Here is a 13,385-nt window from a genome sequence, read left to right as displayed (position 1 = left end):
GGTTTTTGGGTGGCGGTTCTTTTCTTTCAGAGTTTTATATGTCTCCCCATTGCCTTCTTGCCTGCATGGTTTCTGTTGAGAAATCTGAGCTTAATCTGATCTGCTTGCCTTTGTATGTTATATTTCTCTTTTTCCTAGCTGCTTTCAAGATCCTGTCCTTATCTTTGATTTTGGAGAGCTTGATTATTATATGTTTTGTTCTGCTGTGCATGGGGTTGCTATGAGTCAGTTCTGACTCGATGGCACCTGACAACAACAACCCACTTAAGTAGCCAATGCTCATTCCTATTAACCCTGTGTACTGAGGGGATAGGCTTGATCTTTGATGTGAAGATTCCTTCCCTCTCAGTTGGTATTTTGAGCTACTACTGACTGCAAAGTTGTTTGAACTGCAAGATATTTAGGCTGTCTCCATCTTTTTTACATGCCTCTTGTAGACAGCGAATTGAAGGATCCTGTTTTCTTTTCCATTGTGCTCTTTTGTCTCTTGACTGATACATTTAATCCATTTATATTCAATGTAATTATCAATAGGTATGAATTGATGCTTTTGAGTTATGGTGTTGGAGGAGAATATTGAAAGTGCCATGGGCTGCCAAAAGAACCAACAGATCTGTGTTTGAAGAAGTGCAGGCAGAGTGCTCCTTGGAGGCCAGGGTGGCCAAACTTCTCTCATACTTAGGACATACTGTCAGGAGGGACCAGTCGCTGGAGAAGGATATCATGTTTGATAAGGTGGAGGGTCAGGGCAAAAAGAGGAAGACCCCTAGCGAGATGGATTGGCAAAGTGGCAGCATCAATGGGCTCAAGCGTGGCAGTGATAGTAAGGTTGGCCCAGGATCGGGCAGTGTTTTGTTCTGCTGTGCATATGGTCACTATGAGTTGGTACCGACTCGATTGCACCTAACAACAACAGTGACTTGATTGTTGTCATTTTTGTGTGCTTTTTTTTGTTTAAGTTTTTTATTTTGAATTGAATGAAGGTATACAGAGCGGATCATTATCTTTACTTTCAGAAAAATCATATACTTTGCTTAATTACATGGTTGCAATCTCCCCCATGTACCAGAAGTTAACAGCATTTAACTTCTGTTCACTCTATCTGTTGCATTCTCCCTGTGTTTCCCACCACCTTCTTTCCTCTGCTAATTTCCTTCATGTTGTATATTGCCTGCTCTGTCACCTGTGTTAACATTTGTCTACCCTCTAGCCAATAATTTTCTCTCCCACCCTCTACCTGTAACCATCATCCATTGTTTCTTATATCAAGAAAATTTTTTTTAAAACCTTTACAGTATTGGCTTCATACACTCTTTGTCCTTTTGTGGTTGACTAATTTCTCCTACCATAATGCCTTCAGGTTCAGCCAGGTTGTGAGGTGTTTTGCAGATTCATCATTATTATTCAGTGTTTTTTAGTATTTCTTTATGTGGATGTACGAAAGCTTTTTTTAACCATTTTTCCGTTGATGGGCGTGTAGGTTGTCTACATCTTCTTGATATGTCTCTTGTAGATAACATATTGAAGGATCCTGTTTTCTTACCCATTCTGTTGTTTATGTCTCTTGACTGGTATATGTAATCCGTATGCATGCATTATAATTATCAAAAGGTATGAGTTGATTGCTTTTATTTTTCTGTATTTTTGTTGTTGTTGTGCTGCTGGATTCTTTGTTCCACATAATTTTCTGTGCTGAGTTCGTTTTGTTTGTGGGTTTCTGTTTCTGTTGTGTTAATGTTTACTAAGTCTTTCTGAATTTCTTCTTTTTAAATTTTGATGTGCAGGTGTATAATTTTTCTTTGAGGTTACCCTGTAGTTTATTAATTTATCCCTCTAAAAAAAGTTTGTTTTATCATGAAATCTACCTGACTTTGTTGCCATTTGAAATTTCTGTATGTACTCTATTCTGTTTTTGCTTTGTAGTTGATTTCATTATGTATTGATATCTCTGGTTCCCTTGCATATTCTGCAAGCCTGCCTCCTGGCCGCCAGCACAGAGCCTTTCTCTTTCCATGAGTCTAGAGTCCTCAGCTGCTCCCTCTCTCCATGTCCTCATCTCTGCCTCCATCTCTGGTGTTGCTGCTTCTCTGGATAGGGTCCCGCATTCTGCTAGTACTCTTCTCTCTCTCGATGGTCCTAGGGTCCTCTGTTTCTGGAATATAAGATTAAGTACTCCCCAGTTTTTGTTACAACACTTCTGCCTTTACAGTTTTGACAGTCGCAATTAGTCATGAAAACAATTACTCACTATTTAATCATAAGAATCTTACCCCCATCTCTTTTCACAAGATTCATCTAGACAAGATGAAAACTATTCAATGGGAACTCTTTCTTCCCCCACACATGCTCAAGCTAAGTTCCCTCTTGAAACCTTGTAAGCCAGTCACTCCATGCCTTTATCACCTCCTCATTTTGCGTAGCTAATGTCTAAGTTGCCCCTTCCCTATCTGTATACAGAGGGGATAGCATTGATATTTGATGTGAAGATTCCCGCCCTCTCTGCCTCTCTGTTGGTATTTTGAGCTACTACATTCATAAGTGTAGGTTAAGTTCATCAAATTGTAGCAATTTACACTCGTATTCCTTATCAAAATTTTTTTTTTTTTATCTTCCTCTAGTCAAGTTCTGATTATCAAGCCATTGGGGCTAGGCCAAATAGATACTATCTGAAAGTTTTGGCATTTTTGGGCATCTCCCTTTACTTCATATCAGCTAGATGCTTCATTTTAAGCTCTAGCCCTCCGTGGCTATGTCCTTGTTCATGGGCTCAGGTGTCTCACTAAATTTCAGACCACTAGACCTTTCTCTTCTGTCTCTCATCTGCAGGTCATTGGGCGTCTATGGAACGTGGTTGAACTCAGCCCATTTCTTCATTGCTTCCTTTCTCCCTCTTTCACTCTCCAGTAGACCATCGTGGTTGCCAGCAAGCTTACATGCCTGCTCATGTGTTCCCCTTGAGTTTCAATCATGGAGGGGGTTGTAGGTAAAGAACTTCTCTCAGGATTCTTACCTTGTCTTTGAAGTTGGGAATTTTATTATGATAGGTCTTGGTGATTTTCTGTTGGTATCTATCCTGTTTGGTGTTTGTTAAGCTTCTTTTGTAAGCATATCATTTTTCTCATATTTCATGATGTTAGAGATGTGTTCTTCAAGCAACTCTTCAGCAGTTTTCTCTGTACTTGTTTATTCCTGTTTTTGAATTGCAATCATATGAAGTTGTTCCATTTCTTTCTTTGAATTTTTTCATTCTTTTTTTTTTTTTTTTTTTTTTTTCTAGCATGCTAGTATTGAGAGATTTATCTTCAGGTTCACTAATTTGAGCTTCCATTGCTTCACATCTCCTTTGCCTTTTCAATATATTGTTCACTTCTGAGATTTTAGTACTAATCTTCTGGATTTTTAATTGCAGGTTTTGTATTGTTTCAGAATTTGCATTTATTTTGTCTGATCTTACAGTGATTTCCTGAATTCTAAGGTTTTCATTGTATTCTCCTTGCTTTCCTTGATGTTTCTATCAGCCTTTTGAAGGTACCTAATAAATCATTCTATAGAATTCTTTTTCAGTTATTTCCACTACCTTTTATTCCTCAGAAACATTTTCTTGGTCTGCATCTTGATCATTTGTTTGAACCATTCTCTTCTTATTTCTTTGTATGAGCTAAAATTGTCTCTTGTCTCTGGGGCATTGTAGGGTTGTTGTATTTGTAGGAATAAACAGTGCAGTTATTGGAGCTGGCAGGGAGAAATCTATGAGGAGCTCCTGCAATTCAAGGAGCTCATGAGGTCGTTGTGGAAGGGGTGTGACAACTGAGTTCCTGGCATTAGATGGAGTTCCTATTGGCCTCAGTGTTATCTATGTACAGGGCACACAATCTGTAAGTAGTTTGTAGGGTACCTGGGGGGCATGGGTTTCAGTGTCTGTTAGAACCACAGGGAAGCTGGGGGTAGTGTAACTGGTTAGATGCTGGTGTGATGGCTCTGAGGGTTTTATAGGTCTGGAACCGAGCCTACCTGAATCCAGGCACTAAAGCGGCACACCAAAGCAGCACAGAGGACCTCACCTCACACTATTGTGGCTCCTGACAACGTGGATCTGAGCTCCCAGAGAGCAGGGTCTACGCTGTGTGTGGGTGGAGCTGACCACACTTATCATCACCAGGGTTGTTGTTGTTAGATGCCATTGAGTCGGTACCAACTCATAGTGACATTATGCACAGCAGAATGAAACACTGCCTGGTCGGTCTTGGGCCAACCACACTATTGTTGTCACGCTTGAGTCTATTGATGCTGCCACTTAGCCAATCCATCTCATTGGGGGTCTTCCTCTTTTTCTCTGACCGTCCACCTTACCAAACATGATATCCTTCTCCAGCAACTGATCCCTCCTGACAATGTGTCCAAAGTATGAGAGACAAAGTTTGGTCATCTTGGCCTCCAAGGAGCACTCTGGCTGCACTTATTCCTGAATGGATCTATTGGTTCTTTTAGCAGCCCTTGGCACTTTCAATATTCTCCAGCACTGTAACTCAAAAGCATCAATTCTTCTATGGTCTTCCTTATTCACTGTCCAGCTTTCACATGCATATGAGATTATTGAAAATACCATGGCTTGGGTCAGGCACACCTTAGTCCTCAAGCTGACATCTTGGCTCTTCAACACTTTCAAAAGGTCTTGTGCAGCAGGTTTGCCTACTGCAATACGTCGTTTGATTTCTTGACTGCTGCTTCCACAAGTGTTGATAGTTGATCCAAGAAGAATGAAGTCCTTGACAACTTCAATCTTTTCTCTGTTGATAAGAATGTTGTTTATTGGTCCAGTGGTGAGGATTTTTGTTTTCTTTACATTGAGATGTAAGCTATACCAAAGGCTGCGCTCTTTGATCTTCATCAGTAAATGTTTCAAGTCCTCTTCACTTTCAGCAAGCAAGGTTGTATCATCTGCATATTGCAGGTTGTTAATGAGTCTTCGTCCAATCCCCGATTTTTTGCTTAGCATACAGGTTGAATAATACTCAGGGTAGGGTAGGGAGAAAGAATAAATAGTTATCTTTTCTATCACCCATTTGAATCTGCTCTGCCAGATCTTTCATTGCCAAATCTGTTCACAAGATGGTCTAGCCAGCCATTCATCAGTCAGCCTCTCTTGCCATCCATGCTCAGCCTGTTTTCTCAGTAAGCACTTCATTCATCTTTCTAACTTTCTTTTTAAGCTCAGGATTCCAGAATTTTTATCTGTTTCTGTTTTATTTTATGTCTCATATCATTTTTATGTAGCATCCATGTTGTGTGTTTGCCTATTTCACCATGTTGTCCTGAAGTTCTCTTGTGAACATTCTTCTATAACATTTTGTTTGAACACTTTTTAGTTCTTTTGGGTGTTTACCTATGGATGGAATTATTTATTCATGTTAATTCAATATTGAACTTATTTAATAACTGTTTTCCACAGTGGCTGCTCCAGTTTGTATTCCCACTAGCAGTGTTTGAGGACTCCAGTTTCTTCACATCCTTGTCAATACTTGTTATTGTCTGTCTTTAGATTATAGCCATTCTAGTGAGTGTGAGCCTAGTGAGTGTGTGGCTTTCTGCTGTGGTGCTGTAGGATAAACACTGGACTGCTAACTGCAAGGTCAGTGGTTCAAACCCACTAGCTACTCCTAGGAAAACCCTATACAGGGTTGCTTTGAGTCAGCACCGACTTGCTGGTACTTAACAACAACTAACCCAAAGGTTGGTTTTTGCACACACCCAGCGGTGGCACCGAAGAAAGACCTAGGGATTTGCTTGTGTAAAAATTACAGCTCAGAAAACTATATTGAGCAATTCTGTTCTGTCCCATGTGTTGTCAACATGAGTTAGAATCAACTTGATTGCAAAATATTTTTTAAAGTGTGAAATGGTTTGTTTATTGTGATAGTTAATTTCTTTTTATGGCTCCTTATTAATCCATTTATATAGAAATGCTATATTTTATCTATTCATTTTTTAGACATTTAAATTGATAAGTGAAGGAGGGTAGCGTTTTGTTTCGACTATGATGATTAATCCTGCTGTAAACATTATAATTTTTTGTGTGTGTTATTTTCATTTTTCTTGGGTTCCTTGACTTTTTTTTTTTTAATGTACTCAGTCATTTGTTGTGTTGAGTATTTTTCACTCTGTATTTTGCTGTTTGTGTAATACAACTTATGTAATACATTGCAATTTAGTAATACATCTCTGTGTTGTTATTAGGTTCCATTGAGTCAGTTCCGACTCATAGTGTCCCTATGCACAACAGAACAAAACACTGCCCTGTCCTGAGCCATCCTCAGAATTGTTATGTCTGAGCCTAGTATTGCTGCTACAGTGTAAGTCCATCTCATTGGGGGTCTTCCTCTTTTTCACTGACAGTCCACTTTACCAAACATGATGTCTTTCTCCAGGAATTGGTCTCTCCTGAATACATGTCCTAAGTACAAGAGACTGTCTCCCCATGCTCGTGTTTAAGCAGCATTCTGGCTATACTTCTTCCAAGACACATTTGCTTGTTTTTCTGTCAGTTTTTGCTACTTTCAGAGTTCTGATGTGCCATTGTGGATTTATGCACTGAAATGCAGTCTGTTTGAACCATAAGGTTGGTGGTTCAAGCTCACCAGCCACTCCTTGGACACCCTACATGGGTTGCTATGAATTGGGACTGACTTGATGACACTTAATAACAATGCTACTTTCAGTATTCTTCCCTAGCACCAGAGTACAAATAAATCGATTCTTCTCTGGCCTTCTTTTTCACTGTCCAGCCTTCATATTCATATGAGGCAATTAAAAATACCATGTTTGAGTTAGATATACTTTACTCTTCAAGCTGACATCTTTGTTTTTTACCTCTTAAGTCTAATACCATATGTGCCTTGACTACTGCTTCCAAGAGCGTTGACTATAGATCCAAGCAAAATGAAATCTTTGATAACTTCAGTCTTTTTTCTGTTTATCATGGTGGTCCATTTATGAGGTTTTTCATAAAATTATTTGAAGTACAATCCATTCTGAAGGCTGTAGTTTTTTTTTATCTTCATCAGTAAATATTTCAAGTTCTTTTTACCTCCCTCAGGCAAGGTTGCATTATCTGCATATTGCAGGTTGTTAAATGAGTCTTTCTTTTATCTTGATACCACATCATTCTTCATATAATCCAGCTTCTTGGATTATTTGCTCAACATACAGATTAATTAAGTGTGGTTAAAGGATACAGTCTATGTATGTGCACACCATTTCTGAATTTAAACCACTCAGTATCCCTTGCTTTGTTCTGATGTCACTCTTTTTGTCTGTATACAGATTCCTCATGAGCACAAGTTAATGTTCTGGAATTCCCATTCTCACAATGTTATCCTTAGTTTGTTATGATCCACATAGCTGAATGCTTTTGCAAAGTTAGTAAAGTACGAGTGAAAATCTCTCTGGTATTCTCTGTTTTCAGCCAAGATCCAATGGACTTCAACATTGATAGTCCTATTTCCATGTTCATTCTAAATCTAGCTTGTAATTATGTTCAGTAGAATTTTACTTGTATGCGATATTAATGATGCTGTTCGATAATTTCTGCATTCCATTGGGTCACCTTGCTTTGGAATAGGCACAAGTATGTATCCCTTCCAATCAACCAGGTAACTAACTGCCTTTCAACTTTCTTGGCATAGAAAAGTGAGCATCTCCACCACTGCATCAGTTTGTTGAAAGATCTCAGTTTGTATTCCATCAATTCCTGGGTCCCTTAGTGCCTTTAAGGAACTGGATTAATTTATTCCTTCAGTATCATCAATTCCTGATCATGGTACATCTTGAAATGGTTGAACATCAAACCATTTCCTTCTGTTTTCTTTTGATGCTTTCATTCAATATTTTGCACATAGAATCCTTCAGTATTGTAACCCGAGGTTTGAAGTTTTTCTTTAGTTCTTTAAGCTTGATAAACTCTGATTGTGTTTGTCCCTTTTGGTTTTTTGACCCCAGGTCTTTTATAATACTTAACTTTGGCTTGGCAAGCTGTTCTTTGAAAATTTTTGATCAGCTCTTATACTTCATCATCTTTAGCTTTTCTACATTCAGGAAACTGGTAGAGAAACATGATTTTTAAAATTTGTCTAATGGTTGTGTAGTGTTTTTAGTAGTACCACGTGACTGCCATATATTGTGGCTGTAATTTTTATTGTCTTAGCATTTTTAAAATTGTTTTCTCTTGGTCCATAAATTCAATTCCTGATTTGAGTATTGTAAGTGAACTTTTCCATTAGATTGACTTACCTTTTGAAAGCGACTTGTTTTACTTTTTTCTAGTAAATTAGAGATCTTTATTTGAATAAGTAGGAGTTTACAAAGTGAGGTTAGCTTCTATTTATAGACAACAATAAAGTCACTACTTTTTTTTCTTTCTTTGCCAGTCTTGACCGGTATACTTTAAAAGAAGCCTTCAGATTTTTATTAATTCCAGTATCATTTTTCCTTAACTGAAACAAAATATTTAGATTTATAGCATTTATTAATGGATTAACCTACCTGTGAAATACATAAAAATTCATCTTCAAGCAGACTGTATGTGTGATTGCATTTAATAATTAGATATTATTCAATTGTATGTGGTTTCTCCTGTTTCATTTCAGAGAGTGAATTGGTTACTTTCTTCCTACACATTCATTCTAAGCAATAAGTTATCAACTTAAGTGTAGCAAACTGCTTGTTAAAGTAATTTTATTTTAGCATCATTTTTACTTCTCTTTGTTGCTTAACTTTTTTTAAATGTAATTTGACTTCTGTATTTCACCACATTTTTTTGTGATCTCTCTTAAACCAAAAAGATTATCAGGTTGAATATGTTTTGTAATTTATAGAAGGACTATTCTTGTTTTTATTGAATATTTTCATATAGGTATTTCAGGAACCAGCAGAAGAAGAACGAGATGGCAGAAAAAAGAAATATCCTAGTCCTCAGAAGACTCGTTCAGAATCTACTGAACGAAGGTTTGTGTTTTTCTTTAATTAGTAAGACATTGATAAGTCATGTTCCTTTAATACAAGAGTATTACAGTTTTTTTTTTTTTTTAATATATACTAACTGTTCTCTCTCAAAAGCGGTTTAAGGAAGAGAATGTTACCTTTCTTCTTCCACTCTGTTTTTTGTCTTTGTCATACTTTCTGTTCCTTTTATAAACATATTCATCATTATGTGTTTTCCCCAAGAGCTCAGGGGTGGGAGAAATCTCCTTAGAGAATAATAATGAAATGTTCCATTTGTTTAGGGGTGCTCAGTATTAAAATTACACACATCAACTTATATTACAAGTAGTGTAATTTTTATATTGAATTTTCACTCTGCCATCAAACAGTTGGTTTTGTTTAGAAGAACTTTATTTTGAGCCATTTTCTTTTCCTACTCAGAATTTTTGTCCTCCCCCTGCTCACCCTTTTACTTTGGATTCACCTTACCTTTTCATTTTTCCCCACCCAGTGTGCTTGAAGTATGAATGCTTTTTCCCTTTCATGTAATGGATTAGAGGATACATTGTGCTCCTTAACAGAGCATAAATGTTATGAATTTTGATGACTCAGGGAAGGTGTTTCATACTACTGATTTGTTTGTAGACTTGGTTTCTGTAGCCAACATATGGCTTTTATATCGGTGTATTATAGAACACGTGATAAAAAAAGAGAAGATGGCAAGTGGAGGGACTATGAGCGGTACTATGAGCGGAATGAATTATACCGTGAGAAGTATGACTGGAGAAGAGGTAGGAGTAAGAGCAGGAGTAAGAGCCGAGGCCTGAGTCGCAGCCGAAGCCGAAGTAGAGGGCGCAGCAAAGATCGGGATCCAAATAGGAATGTTGGTGAGTGTGAAGTGCCCTAAAAATACTGTAGTTGCTTCTTTTCTCTTATAGCTAGGGAAAAAGAAATCTTCTTTAAGATAAATGTACCTTTAATGTTGTAGTAATGTGAAAACTAGAATTTTCTCAAAAACTGAGTATTGATTTTTGCTAAGGGACAGAGTTCAATTCTCCAGATAAAGTCAAAGGAGTTGAACTATGAAGAAGATAATGTATATAATGCTGCCTATTTAGATTTAAGTCACCTTGTATAATTAATGTAACTTTCCTTTAAACAACAAAACTATCATTTGAGGAAGAGGATTGCCTATTTGTTTTTTTCTTTTCTTTTCTAAAGTAATTGGTTTTCTTTAAGGTTGAATAGTGTTTGTAAAATTAAGAAAAAATAATTTTGATTATTGGGATCTCAAACACTAATCTGGGATGTCAGTTTGGAAGTCAGTTCTTGGATAGCATTCTTATTAAATGTCAATGGAGAAACTGGCCCTTTTTCATTAAGTGCATTAATGCTGACATTATAAAATTATTTTACTCAAGTTACTGGTGAAGATAAATAATTTTGATGTTTCTGCTATTAGGGTATATTAATGAGAATAGGTTGAATTATGGTTATTTAGGTCAGTTACCTCAACATTCTCATCTTTCCAATTCTGAAAGTGAGAAAATAAGCATAGCTTAAGAACATAAATGTCTGATCTGTGGTTTTTTGTTTTTGCTTTGTCTCTATAGCTGAGCACAGAGAAAGATCAAAGTTTAAGAGTGAAAGGAATGACTTGGAGAGTTCCTATGTGCCTGTATCTGCACCACCTCCGAACTCTTCTGAACAGTACTCCTCTGGGACACAGTCTATTCCCAGCACTGTTACTGTGATTGCACCTGCTCACCACTCTGAAAACACAACTGAGAGTTGGTCTAATTACTATAACAATCATAGCTCTTCCAATTCTTTTGGTCGAAACCCACCACCAAAGAGACGATGCAGAGATTATGATGGTAAAAATCACCACCTTGTCTTATACCCAAAAGCATTAGTCAGGCAAATGTTGCATATATTAATAACTTTTAATTATAGTATAGAGTTTGTTAAAAGACATCAATAGGGAGGAGAAACTTTTAGTTTACACTTGCCTACTTATTTGTTTTAATGGTTTGACTTTTGTTATGTGATGACCCCTTTTTATTTTTTTATTTGTTCTTATTGTTACTTCAAACACTAAGTATACCATAAAATAAGGTAGACATGAGGATTATAGTTTCCTTCTGTAGTGCTGAGAACTTGTTGCACATGTGTAAGCTAGTTCAAATGGTTGATTATTTTTTTATTTGAACGAATTAGTATATATATGTATATTTATTTTGATTTTAAATTATGACAATATTTAATACTTACAAAAATAAATAATATAATGAACTATGATGTAAGCATTAACTTCTCTCAAAGTAGTCACCATTATGAAGTTTGACTTTAGAGGGCCAACTTAATATTAGTTTCTTCTGTATTTTTCCAAAGATAGTGTATGCATGTGCATATAAGCAAATACATATATGCACCCCCCCAATTTACTTTTTGACATAAAAGGAAATACATATGTGTATCCCCCAGCTTAGTTTTTATGTGCTAGTCACAGTGTTCTGCATAGCTCTTCTTTCATTTAGCAGTTGTTTATGGCATAGTCCTATATTAATGCATAAATAGCTTCTTCTAGTAACTGTTTTTGACCCTGTTATTTGCTATAATCATAATTTCATAGTATAGAAAGTAGAGACTACACCTGCCCCTACCTCAGGGATATGTGATGATTAACAGAATAACACTAAGAACTCTTCAGGTTCCTTGGAGAAAAGCACTTTGTAAATCAGATTGGTGAGTTTTTCAGGAACTTGTTTTTTTTTTTTTTAGCTCTAAGTAAATTATAATAAAATTCTTTTATTCTTACAGAAAGAGGATTTTGTGTACTTGGAGACCTTTGCCAGTTTGATCATGGAAATGATCCCCTGGTTGTTGATGAAGTTGCTCTGCCCAGCATGATTCCTTTCCCACCCCCTCCTCCCGGGCTTCCTCCTCCACCACCTCCTGGCATTTTAATGCCTCCAATGCCAGGCCCAGGCCCTGGCCCTGGCCCTGGCCCTGGTCCTGGCCCTGGCCCTGGTCCTGGCCCTGGCCCAGGTCCTGGCCACAGTATGAGACTTCCTGTTCCCCAGGGACATGGCCAGCCTCCACCTTCTGTTGTGCTTCCCATACCAAGTAAGTATATGTTGGTTGAATCTTTCTTCAGTATAGAATTCTACTTAAGATACTCTGATTCCTTTAGCTAATTTACCACTTGCTTTTAAATATATAAAAAAATAAGTTAATAGAATTTGGGATGCGTGCCCATAATCAAGATACTGTTCTTTCCTTTTTGTATCCATTGTAGTATGGTGTTATTTGCTGTTACTACCAGTGTAAAATTGTTGTTGTTAGTGCTGTCAAGTCAATGACCCTGTTTAGGGTTTCCAAGGAGCAGCTGGTGGGTTTGAACTGCTGACCTTGTGGTTCGCTGTCCAGTGCTGATTATACAGCGCCATGTTACATTGACCTGTAGTCAAAATTCTGCTGATACAGCATGTTGAGTCAGTTCTTTAACAGTTTTCCAGCAGTTTTTAAAATATCAGTTTATTGACATTTCATAATCTATAAAGAAAATCTCTTAATGAATATTGAAATATATATGTTTTAGCTTTTTATAATGGAAATTTTCAAACATACATACCACAAGTACCATCATCAGCTGCTGCAACAGCTATCAATATTTGGCTATATTGTCTCATCTGTCTCTACACACACACACACACACAATTTCTTCAGGGGTTGCGTTTCGTTAGAATAAATTCCAAATGCTATTATCATTTCACTTGTGTGTAGCTCAATACTTGTCTCTTTATTAATAAGGACTACTTTGTTTTGTTTTTAAGAATATAACCAATATTCTGTTATCACACCCAACAAAATTAAGAGTAAGGGATGTTTTAAAATAGGCATTTAAAAAATATTAACAGTTGCTAGTGTAGCAGAAGTGTAAGTAAAACTAAATTTAAAAAATGTAAATGAAAGCATGAACAGTTTACATATACAGACATATATAAGAAAATATCCATTTGAAGACAGTTGACATTAAAAGATGGCAAGACGTTTTAAAAGTTACGTCACTCAATTTTAAGTGGTAAAGTGATTTTTTTTAAAAATGTATTTTTTTGTTGTTATTGGGAACATATGTAGCAGAACATAATATTTATGCAACAGTTTCTTCATGTACAGTTCTGTGACATTGATTACATTATTCAAATTGTGCTGCCATTCTTACCTTCTTTTTCTGATTTATAAGCTCTCCTCCCCTTAAGTGTCCTGTCAGATCTTTCAAGTTGCAGTTGTCAATCTTAGCCTATACGTTGTTATTGTAGTTAAATACCGTGGAGTCAGTTCTGACACATAGTGACCCTGCACAGGGTTTCCGAGGCTGTAAATCTTTACTGGAGCAGAACACC

At 36.8% G+C, this 13,385-nt stretch overlaps 1 protein-coding gene across 1 annotated transcript in view; it reads left to right on the top strand.

The window, feature by feature from the left end:
* The window catches only part of RBM27 (RNA binding motif protein 27), a 145,619-nt gene that overhangs the window by 31,645 nt on the left and 100,589 nt on the right, over positions 1 to 13,385 (top strand). The window contains exons 4-7 of the mRNA XM_006874510.1: positions 8,909 to 9,000; positions 9,670 to 9,863; positions 10,590 to 10,853; positions 11,800 to 12,105. Coding sequence (XP_006874572.1) covers positions 8,909 to 9,000; positions 9,670 to 9,863; positions 10,590 to 10,853; positions 11,800 to 12,105 — 856 coding nt within the window. The remainder of the gene's footprint in view (positions 1 to 8,908; positions 9,001 to 9,669; positions 9,864 to 10,589; positions 10,854 to 11,799; positions 12,106 to 13,385) is intronic.

Source organism: Chrysochloris asiatica, unplaced genomic scaffold (genome assembly GCF_000296735.1).
Source record: "Chrysochloris asiatica unplaced genomic scaffold, ChrAsi1.0 scaffold00280, whole genome shotgun sequence".
Taxonomy (NCBI): Eukaryota; Metazoa; Chordata; class Mammalia; order Afrosoricida; family Chrysochloridae; genus Chrysochloris; species Chrysochloris asiatica.
The sequence above is the reverse complement of the archived record's forward strand: the minus strand, read 5'-3'. Positions and strand labels throughout refer to the sequence as shown.